This window comes from Pituophis catenifer, unplaced genomic scaffold, assembly GCF_029215685.1.
Source record: "Pituophis catenifer annectens isolate HBS135680 unplaced genomic scaffold, rPitCat1.0.hap2 SCAF_1, whole genome shotgun sequence".
NCBI lineage: Eukaryota > Metazoa > Chordata > Lepidosauria > Squamata > Colubridae > Pituophis > Pituophis catenifer.
In genome coordinates, this window is record NW_027256881.1 from 145,613,004 (window position 1) to 145,637,984 (window position 24,981).

General features: G+C 36.6%; 1 protein-coding gene across 1 annotated transcript in view; it reads right to left on the reverse strand.

The window, feature by feature from the left end:
* CTNNA1 (catenin alpha 1) overlaps nt 1-14,595 on the reverse strand; it is a 71,699-nt gene extending 57,104 nt beyond the window's left edge. Inside the window, exons 1-5 of the mRNA XM_070933038.1 lie at nt 14,322-14,595; nt 5,535-5,641; nt 3,567-3,762; nt 2,013-2,179; nt 1,325-1,444 (exon numbers count right to left, since the gene is read on the reverse strand). Coding sequence (XP_070789139.1) covers nt 1,325-1,444; nt 2,013-2,179; nt 3,567-3,762; nt 5,535-5,639 — 588 coding nt within the window. The 5' untranslated portion in view covers nt 5,640-5,641; nt 14,322-14,595. The remainder of the gene's footprint in view (nt 1-1,324; nt 1,445-2,012; nt 2,180-3,566; nt 3,763-5,534; nt 5,642-14,321) is intronic.
* Between the last annotated feature and the right edge of the window lie 10,386 nt (nt 14,596-24,981).

Consider the following 24,981-nt stretch of genomic DNA (forward strand, 5'->3'; position numbering starts at 1 on the left):
GGCTTTGTTTGTTTGCGTGGCCTAGTTGCTGGCATGCCATGGCCCGGTGCCAGTCCATGGGCAAGGGATTGGAGAGCCCTGCCTTATCTGACCTATTTCAATTAAGAAATGTAGGGTAGCCCATATCAGGATGCATTAGGAAATTACATGATTTCTGGAACACAATAATGCTGGCAAATGAAGCCTCGAATGTCCATTTTGTAACTGAAGTTACTGTAAATTTTCCATCTGGATTGCAGAAAAAAAAAAGTATAAGCCAAAGCTTAATACCGTTATCTATTAGTGTGTATTAAACAGGCAGCAGTGTCTCGCAACAAACATCATTCTCATCTCTTTATACCAGTTTACACATCAGTCTCTCCCATTCTAAGATACCTGCCCCCATATTCACTTTTTGCTAAATGCTCTAACAAAAAATGTTCCTTTTGCTAATTGTTCCAACAACATTTGGAACAAGTTATTCAACTGAATAATTATATAATTAGTAACAGTTGCATAGATAGGACTCTTGTTCTGTAGCTTTTGAGAAAAATGGGCAGCTTGATTTTAACCTGTTCCATAGAGAAGGAATTGCAGATGAAGTAACAACTCTCTCTGTTCTGCTAATCTCTATGAGGGAGATATTTGGTTAAGAAGTTTGATATATAAATAAACAAACAACCCTGTTAAGGAGACTAGCAAATCTGAGGCAGCTGACTAAAGATCTTCTCCACATCCAGCCAGTTTGTTAGGACAGGAATTAGAAACAGTTATACTGAAATATATTTTCTGAGAGTGTTTGTAGTATATTGGAGCCACTTTGAATTTTTCCTTCTGAAAAAAGGATCAAACTAAAGATAATGACACCTTATATGTCTTAGATTACATGAGCAGCATAATACAGAAAAGAAAGAGCCAGGCAGCAATGTTGCAGGCAGGAGCCAATAAAATGCAGATTTCTATTGCAAAGAAATTCTTCTTTGGTAATAAAGTGGTCACATGAATAGCTACTCACACAAAATTGAGTGGATTCATGCAACTTTTCCAAACTTATTATGACATGACTCTTTTCAGCAATATTACTTACAAGCTGTCAAAAGTATCTTTTGTCTCCTAGTTTTTACCCCTTTAATATGGCTAGTTTCCATCAAGGTGTAGATATAGCATTTCTCTACCCATGTGGCAGCTTTGGCTTTCTTTAAAAATAAAAGCTCCTGTAATTACATCACAATTTATACATCCTCTTTACACAATAGTCAACATTATCATTTTGAGATTTCTATTATAACTGTTTCTGTATTGTAACAGTCAGATTTTATAGAAGTATAATCCTAAATTACTATACCTGTTGTCTCTTGCCTGCCATTATATTAAGCTTATCCACTTCTGGTTTAAGAGCTTTATATTGTATTCCTAAATCTTGTTCAGTTCCAGCATTTCTTAGTTTTAAAATGCCTTCTTCCACCTAGAAAATGAAATCAGTTTTAAATTATTCACAATATGTATAATTTAGTATAAATTCTACAAAAGCAGTTATTTATAATGTCACTATACTTAAGCAAGAGAAATATGGTCTAACCTCAACCCCAAACAAATCAATAAAATCAGACATGCTAGCAAAACAAGAAAAAAACTATTATGTCTGTGAATATCAGATTTCAATAATCTATTAATGTTTTATATTGAATTTAGCAATAGGAATTTATGTTAAAAGGCCATGAACACATCAGATCCAAATTAAAATAAAGAACTGCCTTGGGTAAAGAAGTAAAACAGAATTTGTTCAACTGATGGCAAATCTGTCAACCAACATGTAACAATATAGGAATAGATCTTTTATTTTACAGAAATGTTCCATTTAGACCAGAATATTGTTTCCACAATAATCCAACATTTCTTAAAAACTCCAAAGCAGGGTATAAAAGACATGCTCTTGCCCTATTAACCCATCTTCCTGCAAGTTAGAAACGATTATTCTGAATTCCTTTTATTATGATGCCATTAAAATAGTGAACAATATACTCAAGACTTACAACTTTAAGTTGTACAAGTAGTCTGTAGACATCCGCCATATCAGCCAAAATGAGCAGCCGGGTAACTGCTGACAAGAGGGCCCGAGCTGCTCTCACCATATTCCCTCGTTTCACAGAAGAACAGGGGTCATCAGCAAATTCTCCAGAAGCACTCTTCATCAAGTCTCCTATATATACAGAAAGTAGCTGTAAGGCTTCAGCTTTTATGACGATTAGGAAAGTATACCCAATTCAACCAAAACCGCATGGATATTTCTCATTAAAACATCTATCACTATAATTTTCATCACATTCTCTTCCAAAACAATTTACTTTTGGCGCTTAGGCAAGTATTGCAAGATTAAGGATTTGCTGCTTATATTCAATGGCCTTAAATAGAATGTGCAAATATTCAACCTGAAGCTGGAAAGAAGAGTAAACTGTGTTACTGGCTTTTAAAAAAGCCACATCTTTGTCTGATTGTACTCAGCAATATCATGCAAGCCCAGGAAAAGGCATGGCTTCATTATGGAAGCACTGACCTTGGTCTCTATGCTGCATTTCAAATACTTTTCAAGTTCAAATACTGTACACCTTGAAGCCTAGTCAAGTTACAAAATGGGAATAATGTAAAATATTGACAGTTATTGCTAAATAATATTCAAATGTTGGCCTGTGCATATCTTGAACAAGGTGACTTGGAATACATTTACACTGCTTTTTAAACTATTAAAACACACTATCTTTTTAGAAAAGTAGTTGGAGACTGCTCCTGGTTTTGTTGACATACACGTGGATAAACAACTACTTTGCTTTGCTGGGAAAAATGAAGCAAAATTGCATGCACATTAATGTGAAGACACCTGGGAGATTTTTGAAGCAGCTGCACAAGCCTAGAAAATGATGTGCCTCTTTTAATTATGCAAAAAAGGTGCTCTGTATGTGCCACTGTGGGTTCTCAAACATCTTGTTTTAAATGGTTTTCATAGACCCATTAGAATTATAGCTTTTTGTCAGATGATAGCAGGCTCTATTAACATTTTAAAAATGGGGTGGGTGGGGAAAGAAAACATTGTTTTGGATTTTTTTCAGTAGCAGAAGATATCAATACAATCACTTAAAGACAATTTAAGATCATCCAATTTTATGCCAAGCTTTTTTGAAGTAAAAATCCTCTTGGGGTAATAATGCAACCATTTTCAATTTTACAAAAAAATGTTGCTGAAGCTCTACTTTCATAGACATCAGTCAATAAAGACAAATTTTCATTCCACAAATTTAATGGCTGACTCAGGGTCATTCAATATTTCTCTGTCTAGCCCTTCCCACAGAACTATTGTGAGATTAAGCTAAGAGTGGAATAACTATATACATTTCTTTGAAGCCCTGTATATACATATAGTAAAATTACATAAAACATGCTGACATATATTAAAAGCTGAGCTTATCCCCAAACTGGTATTTAAATATATGCAAATACTGACAGGCAAACTTTCTTTTTTAAATTGGTAATTCCTGTGTGCTAATTTACAAATGTGGACAATCATAAGAGTTATAACTTCATCAAAGGTATACCTTGTTTGCGGACATCTTCCACAGCTGCTACCAGTTCTTCTTTAAGAAACTGGCTCTCCTTTGCAATTTTGTCCCCCTTTTCCAAAAAGTTCTCTGTTGCTTGCTCAACTGATGCAGCTAAAACATGTGCCTTTTTAGATCGGCCTCTCTTTTTGTTGGAAGGACCTTTGTTGCTAGTATTGACCAATGTTGTGACCTGAAAACAGCATAATATGATCCATTTTTCAGTTGAAAAGCTTTAACTATTTAATATGGCAGAAATTCCCCATAAATGCAATTCCAACTAAATTATTTCATTGCTTGAACAAGATAACTCAAGTAATACACTCTATATTTAAGAAAACAAAGCTTCAGCTAAAGGTTTTTTTTTGGGGGGAACTCAAAAAATCTGGAAACATTCGAAACATTTATACATCCTAGTTGAGTTTCATATATCTATAAATCAGAAATGTGTGAAATTTTGTGGGGAATACTTGTGAAATCTTCAATCAAGGATTACCAGTAACTTATTAAGTGGAACCTATAGCATTCTAAAACATGAAATAAGAAATGGAAGCTATACAGAAATGTGGTTTAGAAGTAACTTTTATTTCTTGACTTTTATATCTTCATACCTATTCTTGTATTGTTTAATTCTCAATTATTCCTATTGTCTTACTATTCAGTTTAATTGTTAATGGCATATCAATGCCTATCTTTTAGCATTAAATCCATGACACATTACGTGACCTATTGTCAGGGTCAAAAAATCAGGACCACTTGTAAAGTTGCATCATAGATTTATTCAAACCTATATAAAATTAATGGTCAGCACTAAATTGGTGCTAGGTAAGGGTTAACAGAATTCATGGGGAGGGGGCTGCACTTGGATCTCTGTGGCAATGCAAGGATTCTAAATGGATAACATGTTTGATTCTACATACACCCTTCCACCCCCATGCCTGCTCTTCTCCTACAGTTGTTGTGACATGTTTAGAAGGACTCCTGACATTATTTGGCCTGGGCTAATGAGTTAAATTTAAACACTGATTTCAAATGTTGTCTCTAAAAATATAATTTCAGACATTGTTAGTTCAGGCTCACATGCATTGTTCCACCTTTGTGGTATTTCTAGTTTTAAGTAAATTAAATTATTAGCTATTTCAAAATTTTCTGGTTCAGAAATTATAATTTGATTTAGGGTTAATATTAAGTGTAAAATTAGGTATGCTCATCTTTTGACACCTGGATTCTATTAGGAGTTACTCAGTTTGACAGACATATCAAAACAACTATAGCTACCATAAAATACCATAAGAGAAAGGGATGTTTTGAACAGAAAGGAGAATTGTGTGTATGTAGAACTTTGCAACATAAAACTTAAAAAATTATTTTAGGTCATATTTGATTGCAATCAAATATTACTGAAATCATTTGGGCTAGCTCTAGGCCATTTAACTTCCAATAATTTAAATGAGATTTAAGCATAGTTAATTTTCTATTAGATTAAGGACAAAAAGGCAATGATGTTTGGTCTCACTTTTTTTTAATAATATGCCAGTGATTCAGCTTTAAGTGTTTTTGTTAAAATTTCTATTAATTCTGGGTGCTATTTTAATCTTAAATTCATTTTAAAAAGAAAACACAGTAGTGGGAGTGATGTTTTTTTTTTTTTTTTTACTCATCAGTCTACCAAACTTGTTTTAATATGTAGGGTTGTTAACATTATCTCCCCCTCTCTCCCATTTTGGGATTTTCTATATTTACTTCATAAAAGATGTGGTTATATTTCAGCTTTAAAGTTTTTTAAGGAAAAAAAATCCTTTTCTACTTTGATATGGCTTTATAAAGGCAAAAAAGATAGCTATGAACAGAAAACATGCCAATTGCATCCTTAATGTAGACCTAGCAACACAGTGCAATTAATCTATCGGTTCTCCAGTGTAAAACTACAGATCCAGAACATTAATAAAAAGCAAAGGATATTACCTGGGTAACAAGAGGTTCAAGCAATCTTTCAACTGCCAATGTCCTTATTTCCAGGCTTTTGGGATCCCATTTGAAATTAACATTTCCTGTATTAATGGTAGTCATTTCTGGAAAAGAAAGTATTAAATAATTTCAATTCTATACACAACACAAATGTCTATGCAGCAAATTCACTGTAATAAACGGAGGTTACTGAAAATTAAATTCAGACTAAACTCTGACCCAAAATAGAGCCATTTACATGTATCATTAGAGTTCTTCTGAACAGCCAATCAAATTGAGATTTAGATTAGTAGTTGGAATTTCTTTCTTGACCTTTTATCCCAGGGAGCAACCTTTTTAAGTAACACCATGCAATCTTGGACAATGCACCAAACATATAATTAACTGAAAATAGCTCAAGATCACATGGTTAAATTTGGTTATTTAAGAAAATTAATTTTGATGTTGATATACTTAGGATTTTGTATGCCATCCTGGAACCCTTGCTTTAGATTAAGCTTTAAAAAGGAACCTAGTTTTAGCCCATATTTTTCTTATCTTTCCCTTCCTATAGTTTTCTTTTAAATCAATTACTCTTTAAAAAGAGAATACCCCACCAGTTAAATGACTTATATAAGGAACGATTCTAACTGTACAGCGGAAGGACTAGATACATTGTCCATTCCAACCATTTCATGACTTTGCAATAAAAAAACAGGACAGCATTATTCTAGCTGCATCTTTATATTCTGTTGGCATAATGCACCCCACACCTTATAGGGTTACTGTTTCAGGGGAAATAGGAAGTGGGAACATTGTATACTCCATATTAAATTATACCAAACAAAGGCAAATGCTAATTTAGTTCTAACCAAAGACTCCCTTGGACCTTCATAAAAATGCTAAGATTCAATTACTGTAGCTGTAGCCAATATAGGTCTATTCACTTTTTATAACAGCTGTTTCCATCTAACAAAACTACAAGAAGAGTACATGGTGAAGACAACTGTGCTTTTGCAAGTATTACTTCCCTCACAGGTCTGAAAATTTATTCAAATGTAAGGTATTTTGCATGCCTCAAGGAAGTTATCAATGTTGAGTCTTCTTACTAACACCCTCTTCTAAACATTTACTTTACTATCACAGAAAATGGGAACATGTTACCTATGTACATTCAGAATAAATTTTTTGGGGATCTAGAGGCAATTCTATAGAAAATGTCATCATTTAAGTATACCCTATTATTTTCCTCTATACGTAGTCTGCAACCTATGATCTTAATTGAGCTCAGAATTTGTCATAAGTTGCTGCTGTTAAGCAAGGCACCCACATGATCACTTTGCTTAATGACTACAATCCCATCTCTCCTTTTGTGGTCATTAAGTGGAGCATGGGGTGCCTGAGAGGGTAGGGGGAGGTCGTGGGAGGCCTGGTGCTGCCCTAGGTCTGCATTGGAACACCATCCCAGCTCATACATGGCCTGAGCGGGTCCTCCCACATCCCAAGGCACCCCTTGCATAGCTTCCCACTCTGTTGGGTCCCACAGCTTTGGGACTCCTCCCCACTGCATCATGCCTTCGTCCACTTTTCTCTTCCAAAGATCATCTTTCCAAAACCGCACCCAGACAATGCAATGCATGGCCTTCCTACAGAGGCTGCCTTTCATCATTCTGGAAAATCACAAGAATGTTGCCCGCTGTGCATCCCATTGTATGGATGCTCTTTTGGAAAGGTAATCTTCGGAAGAGGTAAGTGAAGCAAAGTGTGACTAGGAAGGGAGGAGGCCCAAGGTTGTGGGACCCAGTAGGGTGGGAAGCACACCCAAGGCCTGTGGGAAATAGGTCCAAGGAACCCACCTAGGGAGGATGAAGAGGGAAAGATAAGCAAGTGGGGCAGTTGCAATGTCCCTGAGGCCAGTCGTAAGAGCCTGAATTGTGATCACTTAATTATGAAGGTTTTCCAATAATTGCAACTTTGGAAACGTGTTATAATTTCAAATGGCTGCTGAATGAATGGTCATAAGTCAAGGACTACTTGTATAGGATTGTACAAAATCTAAATTTAAAATACTCTATTTGAAAACAAAATGCTGTATTTTGATGCAAAATAGCTTAGGTAAGTTTGAAATGGATTCTCAAGCATTCTAGAAATGTTTTGTTTGTGAAACAAGAGACATGCTTGAAACACAGCTTTTTGAAACTCAGAAAACACTTCCAGAATGCCCAAAACTGCATTCTGCTAAGAGCAGCAATTCATCCTTGAACTAGTTATTTTCAAATTCAGTATTTTTGCACATCTCTATTGCTTTCCACATAATGATCTGACTGTAGATCTCATTAGACCTTGCAGTTAGAAACTTGCAAAGTAAAATCAGAAGAGAGACTTCTAAACAAAACTTGATTATTGCAATGTGTTAAAGTGTAAGGTGTATGGACAATCATAAAATAGCAGTGTCATATCAATTTCATTCTAGAATGACATTATCTTAAGTAAAATCCACCAAGAATCTTGAAAACATAACATGGAGACAGGTAGGTATCCTTAGTATCTCCATGGGGTTTAAGTTGAAGAAATACTATGTTTTTAAAAAGTGCAATTTAAATAAATTAAATTTGAATATATGTAATTCAAAAATGAGAGCCAGTTTGGTGGTGTGGTTAAGCACCAGGCTAGAAATCAAGAGACATTGAGATTTAGTCCCATTTTAAACATCAGGCCAGCTGGGTGACTCTGGGCCAGTCACATACTCTCAGCCCTACAAAGAAGGCAATGGCAAACCAATCTTGCCAAGAAAATGGCAGGAACTTGTGCATGCAGACACCAGGAGTCAAAATTGATCCCACCCCCAAACGTAGCTGCAATCTAGAACCACAAAATGATACTGTCGACAAACTAACTAATTTGCAATAATTTTATTTCAATTATAATCAAAGTATAATTTAGTTGTTTTCAGCAAAGTTTCTAAATGGTAAAGACTTCCTCAATGCACAGCAAAGCCAAACCATTCAACTGGGGTGGGGGAATCAATTCTAAGTTTCCAATCACACTATTTAATATATTTAGGATCAGGACAATTTTCCATGAAGATTGATGGATATGGGTGGAGGAACTGCAATATGAAAATTGACCACATTCCCCAACCCAACAGGATGAATGAACTCTGCTTTGAAATTACTCAAGATACATGTTGCTGCTTTTTTTGTCAAGTCAATGTCATATTATAGTTATACATTCTCTTATACTATTCCATAATATAGGAACTTTAAACTATGGAAATAGTTTAAACTGGTCTCAAAAGTCAATTTCCTTTCTTTACATTTTGAAAGTATTACTTTTTATGTCTGCATCTTAAAGATGTTTATGGAAAATTGCAACAGCCAAACTCTAGTTGCTGAAAATTTTACAACTACCAGTATAGGAAATAAACTTATTTTAAGCACAACTGAATTTTTCTTTTGACTTTCTCACCATTCTTGAAAACTCAGTGATTCTGTATCACACTGAGCCTTCTAATACAACTGATTGATCCCTATTTTCTTTTTGCATTGCTGTCCTCAATGGCTGTTTTGCTCTTTGTTTCCCTCACCTCTTCCAAACCATTCTTTCTCTTTCATTTCCTCAGTCTATAACTTCTCATTCAGCTCACCTTGCATCAGGCAGATTGTTCGTGGTGGATTTTGTAGTTTAATTTAAATACACAAAAACATACCAGCACACCTGCACTTCATAGATTTCAATGAAACATGTCTGTGACATCTAAAATGTATGCAATTGTTGAACAGAAATAGCAATACAGTGATGTCATTAGTCCATTCAAAAACTTTACCCTTGTTTTTTTTTTCCTGGCACTTCCACTCTAGATACAGCAAGAGATACTGTAGTACTTTTGGCAAGCAGCCTAGATGACAATTAAATGACTGCATCGTTAATGAAAGTACTATACTATACTTGTCTGGCAGATTATATAATGGCCATTAATCCTCCTATCCAGAGAACTTTTGATTACACAACACATACTCCACAGAGACTTACTATGGGCCAAACAATAATCACAATAAATGGAACACGTTTTCTTTAATACGGTTTTATTTTGAGCCCTCACATTAAACTAACACTGGATGAACCAATTAGTGAATGGTTCCACAGTCACACAGTAATGGGAAAAGGATGTGTTATTCCTGCAAGAAAGTGTATCTGTAGGAACATCCTGTATCTAGACTTTATTTAATGATTTTTGTCTGATTATAATAGCACTTTCATTACTCGGTTTTCTCATTTGCTCTGTTGTAAACGTTGAAAATCTCAGATTACTTTTGAAAGAAAATAAATTACCAAGTTGGTGTTAGCTCTACTAACGTCCAAAGGAAGTTATCCTAAATACCATATGAAAACTTGGAAATATGTAAGAACAGGGTGGATAAAAATCAATGATTTTTTTAAAAAAAATCAAAAAAATCAGATTTTTTTGATTTTTATTGAATTTATTTTAATAAAAAACTTTTGGGGTAAAAATCTATCGTAAGATAGTTTTCTATTTAAGATACATAAATAATTTAGTTTATTCAGCATGAAATGGAGCTTAGTTATGTAGCATGAGGCTGTATATTCTGCAACACTGGGATATCGGTGAGTCAACAGTGGGTCAAAGGAGTAGCAGAGATGACAGTTGCTCTTTAAAAATTATGATTTAAATTGAGTTGATTTAAATCAAGCCATTTTACTAGCGATTTAAATCATGATTTAAATTGTGATTTAAATCAACTCGATTTAAATCAAATCCACCCTGTGTAAGAATTTCAATGGCATTTAGTGACAATTTAATATTATGGACACATATCAAAACTAGCTATAGTATATTCAGAAAGTCTGTCTCAATGCTGAATAGAAAGTTAGTAAGAACCCATCCTCAATACAAGCCACATGAAGAACACTTGAAGAACACATTGCTGTAACATATTTAGAATGGCACCTTCTGGTATAATTATTGCAGTAAGCATCTCTCTAGAATTCTGTGCCAAGTCTTTTATCTTACAATACCTAAGCATGCCCTTAAGAAAACCTCCTATGGAAATGCAGCATGAGTCCTTATCTCTGACAAAGAATATCCTGCAACTTAAAGGGAGAATTGTTTCCATATCCAAAAGGAATCAATCACAGAAGGGGGACATGTATGAAAAAGTGCTGTTTGCTCATAAATCAATCTTTATACATATATAAAAAATTTATGCACACACACAACTCAAAATGGTGCCCAAGGCAAATGATATATCTATGAACATTTCCTTTGGATCTTCTGACTTCTACAACTTTAAAGCTCTTCAGATTTTTAATTTTAAATGGGGAGTTGGCATGTTACAAAGCAAAGTGACAACTTTAAACAGTCATTATTTCACAAAAAATATTGTGTAGCCCACAAACAATATTGGAAAATAAAAATAGTGAACATCTACGGCTTAATGCTAAATGTACCCATTTCCCCACAACTGGGGAAAGGGTAAAGAGCATGCCAGAACACTATAATTATTTGCCCTTTATTAATTGGGATCTCAGTAACTGTTCATACCTTCATTGCAACCATTTTGTGAAGAAGTAAGCTTCTTATAGAAGACTTATATCACCCACAATATACTCCCAAATTTCAAAGCTCATAATTTGTTTAACAAATGGAAACAAAGCCCCAAAGAGATTTTAAAGCAGGGGGTTAAAGTTACTCTTGCTTTAGAGTCATGAAAGTAGTATATAGGTTAAAAAGAAGGCTTTTGCTATTTTCTTAACTAATCTTCTGAAGCAACTGCACAAATATGGATTGAAGAGATACTATCAAACTCTCTACACAACCCCTTTTTACAAGGCTAATCAAGAAGACATTCCCCAATGCTAGAAAAAAATATGCCAGCCTTAAAATTTATGGTTCTTCCAGTTTCCGGCACTGCCGCACGCACAAATGCTAGCTGATCATCACATGCGCATGCACAGCAGAATCCCGGAAGAGGAATGGGCGACGCCACGCATGCCAGGCAATATGGCTCCATGTGCTACTTCGGGCATGCGTGCCATAGGTTCGCCATCACGGACCTAGAAGCAACCTGGTAATCATTGCAGCTCACAGAAGTCACATGGACATATCAAGGGATTTATTCTGTACCAATCAAAACTTCTCAGTGGTCTTCAAGTGCAACCCCATGTAATGGGTAGGTTCCAATATACCCATATATTTGGCAATGTCATATCAGAATATGAATTTTCAGTTCAGGTGAATACCTAGTAAGATTTCTATTCTTGACACCACATTACCTCCTAAAACAAAACAGATTGGAAAAGCATTCCCTACCTCTAATCTGTTATATTAAATCACAATCTAGAATACTTCATTTCAGATAAGTTTTCACTTTAAAATCTTGAACAATTTGCATGTCACATATTACTGATAAGAAACTTTATATTTTAATTGAAAAGTTCCCAACATTACTTTATAACTATCAATATAAACTAATGTAAGAATCTTAATGAATGTATTCATTGGGACTGTATAATTTTCAAAATTCATCTTTGCCTTATATATGAGACTGTATTCTGTTTCTTGCCTCACATAGCTTAGCATTTAGGTCCAAATTGTAGACTTTAACCATGCCTATTTTTCAGATGTATGCAGCAAAGGGCAGGTTGCTTATGCTCTAATCAAACATTCACATCCAAGATGGGTTCCAAAAGCAACTGTTCAAAGTTGGGCTTCTCTCTTTGCTAGTAACAAAAATAGACAGGGGCTTCTTAAAAAGAAGTATACTAAATATACACCATGTGGAAAAAGGGTCAGAGATGACCAAGGGAGTGAAGAAATATTAGATTAGGACAAATAAGTAGTTAAAAAAGCAAAAATCTGATGCATTTCATCGAAATCTGTGTAAAACATACAGCTGGAAGAAATGAGTGCTATTTTACAGTTCTACAAAATAATAAAAGAACAGAAAAGCAACAGGTGATGAAAAATGTTTGGACACCAAGTTACAGATATATTCCATAAGCACACACACACAAAGTAAATCCCTTAGTTTATTAACACATGGATAATCTTAATGGTATTGCAGAAACAATGTTAAATTGCTTTTGTGTGCTTCAAAGGTAAAATCATTTTTGAATCAAGCACAATTCCTGGTGTCTTCAGATACATCCTTACAGTTCCTGTGAGTGACATTGTGGAAACCTCTTTTACAATATCACCAATACAAACACATCCTGCTGCCTTTGAAAGTAATATTCCAGGGATACAGAAGCTGTGAAGTGGCAGGATTTCCTATCACACAGTACATGACTATTCCTGCATTCTTTAAATTTCAATTTACAGAGCCAACAGCCCCATGTAAAATATTTTATAAGATCCATATAAAATGTGCTTACTATATTCAGTAATGCACCAGAATTATTGAAATATTTTTAGTATTTGAACCATAATAAACATTGATACCATAATACAAACTATGAATGTTTCATGTCACCACTCAATTCCAGGTAGTTTAATACCAAGTCTGTAAAATCCTCTTTTTTATCAGAAAAGATACCCAACTTGTTCTCAGGGTCAGTAAAAAATATTTGAAGATTATAGCTACTTTTCATAGAAAAAAATATTCATCTGTTTATGATTAATGCTACTTATAGGAAAGGAAGGTTATAAGAAAATAACAGAAACTATCCTGGCCATTCAAGAAGATTTGAATTAAAAAAAAAACCCTGTCAGAACAGATTTATGAAACTTGGAATTTCTGAGTAATATATAACAGAAGCCCAATTTTAAAAAATATGGCAGGCTAATAATTTAATGCAATAGCTAAAAAAAAATACTATTTATCCCTGAAGATTTACAGCGATTGTTTCATAAGCTGTCTTCCGCAGGCCTTTATATATCAACACAGGATTTAGCCAGAAAGATTTAAGACAGCAGTTTTCTGAAACCTGCTTCTCTTTTGACAATCTTTATAAATCGCATACTGTAGTTAAAACCGGCTTAGATGACTGTGGATCTAATAACTGCTCAGCTAGCACTTTTGTTGAACACCAGTTTTCGAAAGTCCCACAACAGTGCTTTACATCCAATTTGGGGAACGAGGCAACCCAGGACTTCCCATCTCAGCTGCCAGCAAACTTCTCACGCCGAAGGTTGACGGAAAAAAAAAGGGAGCCTTTCTCCACCCTCTTCCTCCTCCCCATTTTTTTTTTTAAAAACTCGCGTCCTGTTTCCTTATGGGAGAAAGGTCCATTGCACGTCACAGCAAAGCACCCCAACGGGGCGGCGGGGGAGGGGGGTTTGCGAAAGGTACGACCCCCACTCACTCACTCACTGGCAAGCATGAAACCCGCGAGAAACTTTTCTTATTTTACTCTCAAGTCACAGAGTCTCCTGAACAAACTTGGGGGAAAAAAAAAGAAAACCCGACTTCCTTGCTCCGCCTGCCTTTCCTCCCTTCGGAAGAGAACTGGAATGGGGGCACCGCCCCGGGGGGGGGGGAAGGAGGGATGAAGGGAATGGGGGGGGGCAGGGAGGCCGTTGGTGCAGGAGAACTAGAAGCAAGAGTAGTCCCCCCTCCGGGCAGTTCCGGGTCTCTCTCTCTCTCTCTGCCTAGCTTTTATGGGGAAAGGAAGAGAGAAGTCAAAGAAGGGAGCCGAGGCCAATCTCGGTCCCGCCGCACCGCTGCCGTTTTGAAGGCAGCCACTTCTCAAACTTTCCAACTCGGCCAAGAGAAGAAGGCCCAAGCCGGACAAAGCGACGCGACGCCACATCTCCAACCGCCTCCACGACCTTCGAAAGTTTACCTGCGGCGGCTGTTTTTTTTTCCCCCCCTTCGCTGTGGCGACGGCGATTAAGCGCTGGCTTTCCAACACCCCCCCCCCTCCGCGCCTCCAACAGGCCCGCGCTTTGTCCCTCTCGCAGCGGTCGGTTAGGTGCGGCTGCCTCGCTTGAGCCCGGGCCTGGCTGGTGGTGGTGGTGTTAGTGCTGCTGCTGCCGTCTCCGCCGCGCCCCGTCCCGTCCCAAACTCAGCCCCGAAAGTCCGCACGGGAGATGACGAGGAAACGAGGGACTCTTCCGGGCACCTCCCCCTGCCGCTTTAGCCCCGGCTCTTCTCGGCACCGCCCTCTGCTCCTTGGCCGGCTCGTCCCAGCACCGCCCTCGGCTGCGTTGCTTCCCGGCTCCTTCCAACAGCGAACGGCTCTTCCGAGCACCGCCCGCCTCGGAACGGCAGCAGGCAGAGGCAAAGAGAGAGAGCGAAAGAGAGGGGGGGGGAGAGAGGAGGGAGGCGTGGAGGAAGTGGGTGAATCAGAGCGAAAGAGTTTCAGGTGAGAGTTTTAAACCGAGCTCGCGCTCGGAGCGGCCGGAGAGGGGAAACCCTCTTCCGAAGATTCCCGACGGGCGCGCGTACTTTTAACACACCTTTTTATGGACATGAGGGAAGGGAAGTGTGTGTTGTGTTCCTCCTTTTCCATATACGGACTGGGAGCGCCTGCTGCACCTCTTTTGTATGGCACGAAATCCGGCGACGTCACGACTACGGGAAAGGCATTTTGAGGAAAGAGTAGTCTTCCTTTCCGTGGAAGGCTACCAGACTTAGGAAGAGTTGATTTTTAAGCGCGCTCTTAGTAAAAAAAAAAAACCAAACAAACCAAAAAGTCAAGTAAAGTTTCACAGAATGATATGGATCGCAACTGGTGAAGTGAAACTTAAGCAAAAGAGGGATGGTAAAAATGCCCTAATAAATTTGTTGGCCTTTAAGCTTTCTTTCTTTCTTTCTTTCTTTCTTTCTTTCTTTCTTTCTTTCTCTCTCTCTCTCTCTCTCTCTCTCTCTCTCTCTCTCTCTCTCTCTCTCCCTTCCTTCCTTCCTTCCTTCCTTCCTTCCTTCCCTCCCTCCCTCCCTCCCTCCCTCCCTACAACAGCACAGGGCTATTTTTCAAGAAACATCCTTGATAAAAAAATATATTTATCGAGAATGCTTACACCTCACTGTTCTTTTTAAAGAAAGAACTTAAGACAGCACAAAGTTGGGCCAAAAAAAACAGTAAAATACAACTTGAGTGCACTAGCTAAGCGCGATTGCCAGCGGAGCAAAAAACAATGCCAGCTCAGCCAGTTTTACTGTAAAATAAGCTTTATTTTGTTCGAAAGATGGGTTCTTTCTGCTCTTTAACAAACTTTCCAGATCCTTCTTGCACTCAATGCATTCTTCAGGTAGCACACATGGACCTGCATAAATGCTTGTAGGTGTTGATTGGTGCATTTTTGCAATCTAGACTTACTAACGCATACTCAAATGTCAATTCCCACATTTTCATTCCTTAAGAGTGGTTGGTGATACCAACCAGGAACATCTCTGGAGGGCTTTTGTATGGATTAGGTTGATTTTAATATTCAGATTATTGTAAGTGTGTAGGGGACGTACACTGAAGAAATGATTCTGACTTCCTTCTAATGTTAATTCTTGCAATAAAAGTGATTCTAGGAATGGCCAGCTTCACTCCCGTCAGCTGGGCCAAGGCAGTTTAGACCAGTTACGTAAATGGTGGACTTGCTGGCTAAGGAATTCTGGGAGTTGAAGTTTTTCTCATTAGTTGCTGAGGTTGAGAAACATTAGATTTGAATGATGGGTTCACAAGATGCCCACAACAATTAGTTGATTAACTTCTCAGCTGAAAATCATTTGGCCCTATCATTGCTTTACATGTTTTCTTCATAAAAGTACAACTAATATAGTCCTAATGTGGTCTGTAAAGTTATTGGACTAGGAACAAGGATATCCCAGTTCTAGTACACCCTTACCTATGGAAGCTCACCTAAAGCTAACTTTAGGCTAATCATGCACTCTCATCTCAACCCATCTCACAGGTTTGGTTGGAGGGAGTGTTAAGTACATTGCCATGAGTTACAGAATGAAAGGAAGGATATGCATCTAATTGAAAGAACTACCTAGCCACATTTTTTAATATCTCAGTATCAAAATATGATGCTTGAAATTACCTTATACAAGAGCCGGATCTAGGAAAAGTTAGCCAAGAAAATTTTATAGGATACAAATTTTGAAAGGATTTATTCAAAAATAAATAAAATAGGGATGTATTTACCTTATGCTAAAGATATTTGAAAATATAGTCTTCATCCCATTCTGGGAAGCACTACAGGTAGTTCTTGATTTACAACTATTTATTTAGTGACTGTTCGAAGATGCGACGATACTAAAAAAGTGACCAATGACCAATTTTCATACTTAACAACTATTGCAGCATCCCCATGGTCACATGATCAAAATTTGGGTGCTTGGTAACTGGCATATATTTATGACAGTTGCACTGTTCCTGGGTCATCTGATCACCATTTGTAATCTTCCTTGCCAGCTTCTGACAAGCAAAGTCAATGGGGGAAACTTAATGACAGCATGATTCACTTAACTACAGTGATCCACTTAACAACCCATGGCAAAAAATGTAAAATGGGGTAAAACACTTCACTTAACAACTGTTGCTTAGCAACAGGAATTTTGGGCATACTATGAAGACTACCTATATTCACTTTAATACATATAAATATGTTAATGGTTTTAGTGTTAAGGGAACTCCTGTATAAGATCAGGTAACTTGGTATTTCCAGATGTACTGGAGTTATTGGGAGGACTTTGGGGTGCTTGGACTGCTGTGCTAAGTAGTCTTCACTTGTAGAAAGGAAGTTTTGTTTATTAAAATTTGATAACAGATATTTAAAATGTGACTACTAATATCAATGGAGCATAAGATATAGTGCCCCCCTCTTTTTTTTTTCAAAAACATGCATTATTTTCTTCCATATGTTATCTTTAATAATCAAGTACTATTTTAGAGATGGTATCAAATATTACCATATAAGAGCAGTCTCTGAATTTACTAGAATGGGTTTTCCATAACACTTAAAGTCTTCCTTTAAAACAAATGGTCATTTTAGAATTTCTGGAAATGTAATGCACTTTTACTGTGTAACCTTCCAGTTTTGGAGGGGAAGGAAATTGATTCAGGGTTGGCTTCCTTTCCAGTAAATTCCCAATAAATTCATAATAACTTTCCTTACTAGTAAATATAATACATAGAAGTAAGTCTAACTAAGGATACATTTTACTTATTTGTCATTTTTATGGCCAGGTGGGCACACTTCCAAAATGTTGAGTTGTAGCCAACCATCATTTTTATATTGTAAAATATAAATATAAAATACATGCGGTCTGTATCATCCCTAGAAGCATTAGTAGAGACAAAGTTAATGCTAGAGGTTGATGCTTTATTTGCATCATGTCACCCATACAATTATTCACTTGTTTAATTGAAATAATTGGAATTAGGTAGGAAAAAGAGCTCAGGTGTCAAGAAATGCCATCTGCCAGTGTATAGATACTCTGGTCCTGCTAATAGACTTCCTACTCAGTGGTGAAATCCAATTTTTTTACTACCGGTTCTGTGGGCGTGGCTTTATGGGTGTGGTGTGGCTTTGTGGGTGTGGCTTTGTGGGCGTGGCAGGGGAAGGATACTGCAAAATCCCCATTCCCTCCCCACTCCAGGGGAAGGATATTGCAAAATCTCCATTCCCACCCCATTCCCATACCACAGCCAGAGGTGGTATTTGCCGGTTCTCCGAACTACTCAAACTTTCCGCTACCAGTTCTCCAGAACCTGTCAGAACATGCTGGATTTCACCCTTGCTCCTATTCTACCATAGCTCACACTGGCTTACCATCATAATTTGGTTATTGCTTCTGTAATACTATGACTTTGGGAGAACACTGCATTTGCAGTTTTTTTCCCCTTGAAACTTCATAAGAATGTCCTAATGGCAAAATGGATTTGTTTGGTATAGCCGGCATGACTTTGATAGTGTTCAGTTTCTATTTACCATCATGTAATTTATGCTTCTTACATTCTCCTATCCATGAATATAGTTCATGTTTGTCCAACCTTTGGCTTGCTTGGGCCAAAGGTTCAGTGAAGAGGAATTCCCTTGGGTTGCATATAAAATATATAACGCAGTTAATATATATAACAAACTTCCTTTTTAAATATTTTTTATTATCTTGTGGGACTATTATTACCAGCTGTCTAGGGTTGCATGTGGCCCATGGGCTGCAGGTTGGACATGCCTGGTTTAGTTATTTGAAAGCTGGCTGCTGTACTTCTAATCTCATGTCACATTTACCCACCATTTTAGTGTGTGGAAGGCCTATGCAGTCCCCTAAGACCTTTCCATTGACAATACATGTCTTACATAATTGATGAAGGGACCAAGGCACACAATATGCCTGCTGCTGCCCCAGCTGCATTTATATAAAACACCTTCTGGCTAGGAAAAACAAGTAGTGCTACACTCAAAGGCTGATGGTATGATAAGATTTTCCAATAGCTTCCAGCAGCCCTCTCTGATGTGGCTGGCTAATTTGTTGACTCAGAAGTCCCAGGCAATGCACATATTACTTCCTAGATGCCCTCACCCAAATATAGAATTCCAGTGACCTTGTAGTGCATTGGAACAGACATTGTTGATATTGTGGCTACTATTTTATGAGTCCATTTAAAAAAAAATCTCCTTCAGTATTTTAATGTCATAATTTTTTGCATCCTCTTATCAGGCTGTATATTTTTTCTCTGCCTAAAACATTTAATCCCCTCTAGTGCCTAGTTTTTGAAATCGTAATTATCTGTTTATGTCTTGTAAAAATCAAAATAACATCTATTTCCTGTGGCAAGCTGTTTGTACTTCACAAATTCCAAAACCTTATTTAAAATATTCATATTAAATATTCTAAAATATGAAATACTTATTTCAATGTTCCAATTTTATCTGGACCCTTAGTCTGTTCATAACTTTCTTAGACCACAATCTTTTTTAGCTTTTTTGCAGTTTATTTCAGTTTCTTTGAATTCTTAAACCTTATGATTATTATTTTCTTTCTTTCCAGATTGAAAGCAGGCTCATCTGGTGTTTTCAGACTTGTCATTTGAAAGGTCTCTAATAGGTTAGAAATAGTTTGGAAATGAGCAATTTTGAAAAGCAATCAGAAAGTAGGTTTGCAAATTTAATACCCTTTAAAAGGCTCTGCCACAGTTGCAGATAAGATGATCAATCCTGTTATCTCTCAGTGCATAATCCCACAGAAAAATGCTGTTCAGTCTCCTTGCAAGGAGCAGCCATCAGGAGCATATGTCGACTCCCATTCTCTCCTTATTCGGAGACGTTCCAAGGATTCAGTCTACTCACTGGTTCTTTGGTTTTGCAATGATTGTCTTTAGTTCATCATATCATACCTCCCCAGAAGTGTAGATCTACTAGCATTCCTATTTTCCTGCTCTCTGTCTTACATACAAAGATGTTTTAACTGTAATGAAATTTAATATCTTAGCCTTGAGAGTGTTAGAGGAGACCTTCCGTAACATCTTACAGTCAAAGCATTTGAATATCTTTTTAATATATTTGATTTTAACTTTATTGGCTATTTTGAACTACTAAGGTTTCATATTCCTTCTCCTTACAAAATATACAGGTTGGCTTGAAATAGTTGTCCAGTTTTTATTACTCAATCAGTTTGTCAAAATTTTTACAAAAATTGCTAAATCCTCAGTTGGCATTGATGTCATAAGGTGGTGGGTTTTAATGATGTTCAGGCCTGGAGAATTTGGCTAAATATTTTGGATATAGACAATTGGTAATTTTTAAACAACGTCATTACCTCCCTTGGTTCTGATGTGTTTTATTATATTTGTGTTTTTATTTCGTCCCTGACCATAAATTCAGTAAATCTTATAAAAAACACAGGACACAAATGCACTCCTCCTAGCAAGACAAAAACCTTAATTTGCTACTGTTAGTAACACTAGTTACTATTACAGATTTACCAGTTGGATGTTGGCATGGAAATTGGTCCAGTGGAGATGCCCAGGGTGGAAACAACATTGGTTGGGCTCCTCAATGATCTCTGGCAGAATCATTGAGCCCAAAATATATGTTGCTAAGTGAGAAATTTGTTAAGTGAGTTTTCCTTCATTTTAAGTGCATCATTTAAGTGCATCATTGCAGTTGTGAAATTAATAACATGGTTGTTAAGTGAATCTAACTTCCCCATTGACTTTGCTTGTCAGAAGGTCACAAAAGGGGATCACATGACCCCGGGACACTGCAACTGTCATAAATATGAGTCAGTTGCCAAGCATCTGAATTTTGATCATGTGACCATAGGGATGTTGCAACGGTCATAAGTGTGAAAAATGGTCCTAAGTCACTTTTTCCAGTGCTGTTGTAACTTCAAACGGTCACTAAGCGAACAGTTGTAAGTAGAAGACTACCTGTAGTGCATCCGTCCTTGCTTTGTTTGCCTCTCAGTGGTTTTTGATACCATCGACCATAGTATCCTTCTAGAATGGCTGTGGGGGTTGGAGGTGAGAAGTACTAGGCTGTCCTTCCTCAGTCTTGTGATATTGATAGAATTATACCTGTCCCACAGAAATAGAAGCACAAGTTTAATTCAGATCAAACAACCTGTCGAAGAAGAAAAGCATGTATTGGCTGATTATGTAAAAGACAACCAAAACCAAACATTGAGAATTAATGATTAGGAAGGCACAGGAAACAAAAAAAGGCACAGGAAACAAAAAATGAATATCAAAAGAATGTAATAAAAATAAGAACAGAATGCTGTCATGAAAATATTATGTGTCAATTTCTGCTAAAGGTCAAGGGGAAAGTGTATAAAGATAAAACCTGGCAGTGGTTTACAATGGTAACATTAAAAAAAAGAAACTGAAGGGTTGAGTTTGACTGGGCAAGAGCAAGCTATTCAAACTAATGCAACAAGGCTAGAATGGAAAAATCCAACTGTTTCAAAGGGCAAATTGTGAAAAGAAGCAATAGAAACAGCAGATCATATATTCAGCTTGTGCAAGAAGATTGCACAAACTGATTATAAACTCTGACATAACACTAGAATATCTGTAAAAATTAGTACGTACTAGTAAAGGAAAATTGGTGGGACCATATAATTGAAAAGGTAGTTGAAAATGAGCAAGTAAATATAGTTAGATAATAATTGTGTCCTTATCTGGCAGATAGCTAGATAAATGTAGACTGAATGAAACATATTAATACAGTCAGAAGTCTCCAAAATCATTGGTATGCATTACACTTTGTAAATAACAGTCAGTGATATACTGGCATACTATTTGTTACTATACTGCATAAAATAGATAAACAAGATAAATGCAATGAGTTATTGTGCCAATCTAAACAATCTTTCAATGGATTACATTTGGGCAAACTTTTGCAACTAGAATTCATATGTGTGAGCAGGAAGACAACAATCTTTATCATTTAAATTACTGCAGTATTTAGATAAAAGTGGCTTAATTAAGTCCCTAGCCCAAGATAAATAAATAATACAACAGAAGTATATGGTCAACAGATTCAATTTTCACTATTGGACATAGATAAAGATAATCTGACAATGAGCTACTGCTGAATCTACCTTCTCATTGTGCTAATGACAGCATATTATCTAGGCAGGATGAAGGTTCCCCAGTATTTTAGGCATAAGATATTGGAAAGATAAGGAGCAACTGAGAAGGTTTTAGTGAATAAGCTGAAGTGGTAAGATCATGGTTTAGGTCTTTCAGGAATTTTTTTTTTTTTTAAGGCTGTATCAGCTCCACACAAGGAACTGACCTTAGATAGAGACGCTACTGTCTTCTATCTAAATTTATTCCTTTTAATCATAAAGGCAACATAGAAAATCAGAGAGATAAAAAATGTCTCAAAATTTAACCCAGTATTTTAGGTAACAATGCAACCTGTATATCTGAATTGAAATCCCTCTGGTCTCTAACATAGAAAAGCAGCAGGATACATCTTGCAAATTTCTTAGAAATTTTGATTCAACAGTTTCAAAGAGAGTGTTAGAGATTAGGTAGCTTAGAACCTTTGTCCTACATACCTTAATGAAATGTCTTTATTGCTACAAAATGCAAGACAGCATTTGAAAGCCATTGAGTCTTTGTGAACACTGTCTTTATCTGTTATTTCCAGGATGTAGAGGCATAAAAAGAGACCCCAAGATATTTAAAGACTTTGACCTAGTTGGTGCTAATGCTACCTTTCATCCACAAATAATGATGATGATTCTTAGAAAGATGATATTTTTTTTCTCTTGATTAAAGTCAGGCCCATTTTCCATACAGAAAGAGACAAGGCCCCTAAGACATTTTTTGAGACCTAATAAAGACATAGAAAATATAATTTCACTATGCATAAAATAACACTGAAACAAGCCTATTGGATAATGAAGGAGAGGGAAACAGCCTGGAAGTGACTTGTACCAATGGCTTTGTGCTGCAACCTTGGTTGCGTTTATATAAAAGTCTTCATGGCTAGGGAAAAAAAGTAATGCTACATTCAGAGGCTGTTGGAATGATAAGATTTTCCAATAGCTCCCAGCAGTCTGATGTGACTGACTAATTTGTTGACTCAGAAGTCGCAAGCAATGCATATGTTACTTCCTAGGTGCCCTCATCCACACATAGAATTCCAATGACCTCATAATTCGCTGGAAAAGACGTTGATACTGTGGCTACTATTTTCTGATTCCATTTTTCAAAAATCTTCTTCAGTATTTTTATTGTCATAGCATCTTGTATCATCTTACCAGCCTGTGTATGCTTGGTAAATTTAAAACAACCTTTGCATCTGAAGAACCTCAAACATATCGAACTTAATTCCTATAATTCTCAGACAGCATGATTGGAAATTACGGGATTTAAAGTCCAAGAAGGAGAACTGTTGGGGGGTTACAATTGGAGAGTTGCAGTTAAGGTTTGATAAAATAATTTTTGCCACTTCAAACTGAAGTGGATGGGGTTACCAAAGATGAAATCAGTCTATAGTTCATTTTATTTTAAAAAGTTTATAAAATAATCCAAGTAAGTCTTCTCCAATTAGTTTGCTAAGCATTATAAATACTTACATGTTAAACAACTTCATATTAAACTGATGTACTTGAATGACAGAAGACAATGTTCTAGGGCCTGAACAAGCTAATTTCAGATAAATTAGATCAGATCGCTATCTAGTTCTCTAGTGTCAAGCCAAGAAATATACTTTCCATCCAAAAGGAAAACCGTATGCTGCCCTCATAGATTTGAAGGCCATTTTTACTTGATTCTCAAAAATGGTTTATGGGAAAAACTGACTACATCCTGTATCAACTAGTGTTTACTAGCTTTAATAATGATACTTCATGAGAAAAATGCCATACATGTTTATATATTATAGCTTTCCGCCCCAAAAGCAATCCAAAAAAGGTAAAACAAGGTTGCATCTTGGCATCAATCTTTTTAATAATTACATGAATGACAATTAACTTTCCCATAGTAAATGTTCTGCAAGTGCTTATTTAACAGGTGCTTCAATTAAGTATGTGCGTAGGATATATATTTGAATATATGTGTGAATGTATATACTGCTTAAGTGTGATTGTACAATGCATGTTGATTAATATCCCAACTTGAAGATATCACTTAATCAACTAGAAGATCATAGTATATAGAGTATAAAGTGGACTTCTTATATATAAAAATCCTAGTGTAATTCCTGGATAATCACACAGTGTAAAATTATTCAGTTCTCTGTATAGATTGACTCAGCAAGAAGCATCACTTAAAGAAATAAAATAGTGTCCAAAATTCATCCTGCTGATTACTAGTCTACAACTTAAGAAATGTTCTCGGAATCCATTATAATTTTCCATAAAAGAATTCTCATTCTAGGTACATTGCATGACTATTATGCTCAGATGATGAGAGTCATAACTGATCATATTTCTAGTGAGTTAAATCTCGCATGATGTCTTTATTTCAGAAATGCTGAGAAATTCTTTAACATTTCACTCTCCTGGAATGGATTAGTTTTATTGTCAGTCATGGTTGATATGAGAGAGGCTTTGCTTAGACTACACAATGACAACAGTGTGCCATCAAAATCAACAGTTCTGTTGTTTCTTCTTCCTTGAGCCCTGTAATCTTCAGGTGTTTAAGTACGTTATGTGTGATGTCATAATTGTGCTTTTGTTTGCTGAGCCTGCCATAAGCAGCCACTGATGTGAATAACAGCTAGGAAAGCTCATTTCTTCACAGCATATGTTTAATGAATGTGTTCATACATTATAAGGGAAAGGAAAACCAATCAACACAGAAAAATCCTTTTTAACTGAAGCACTGTATGCCTGCAGTAGATTGCAGGTTGGATCTCACCAAGGTGAACCTAGCAGTTTCAATCCAAGCTTTGATTGATTCCAGAGTTCTACATAGCATAGCATCACATTCTGGCTTCTGATTCTTCTTTGCCATTTCTTAATCATCCATCTTTTAAATGCATTGATAAACATCATCCATTCAAGGAATGGGTAGAGGATTTTATAGGTTTAAGAGACTA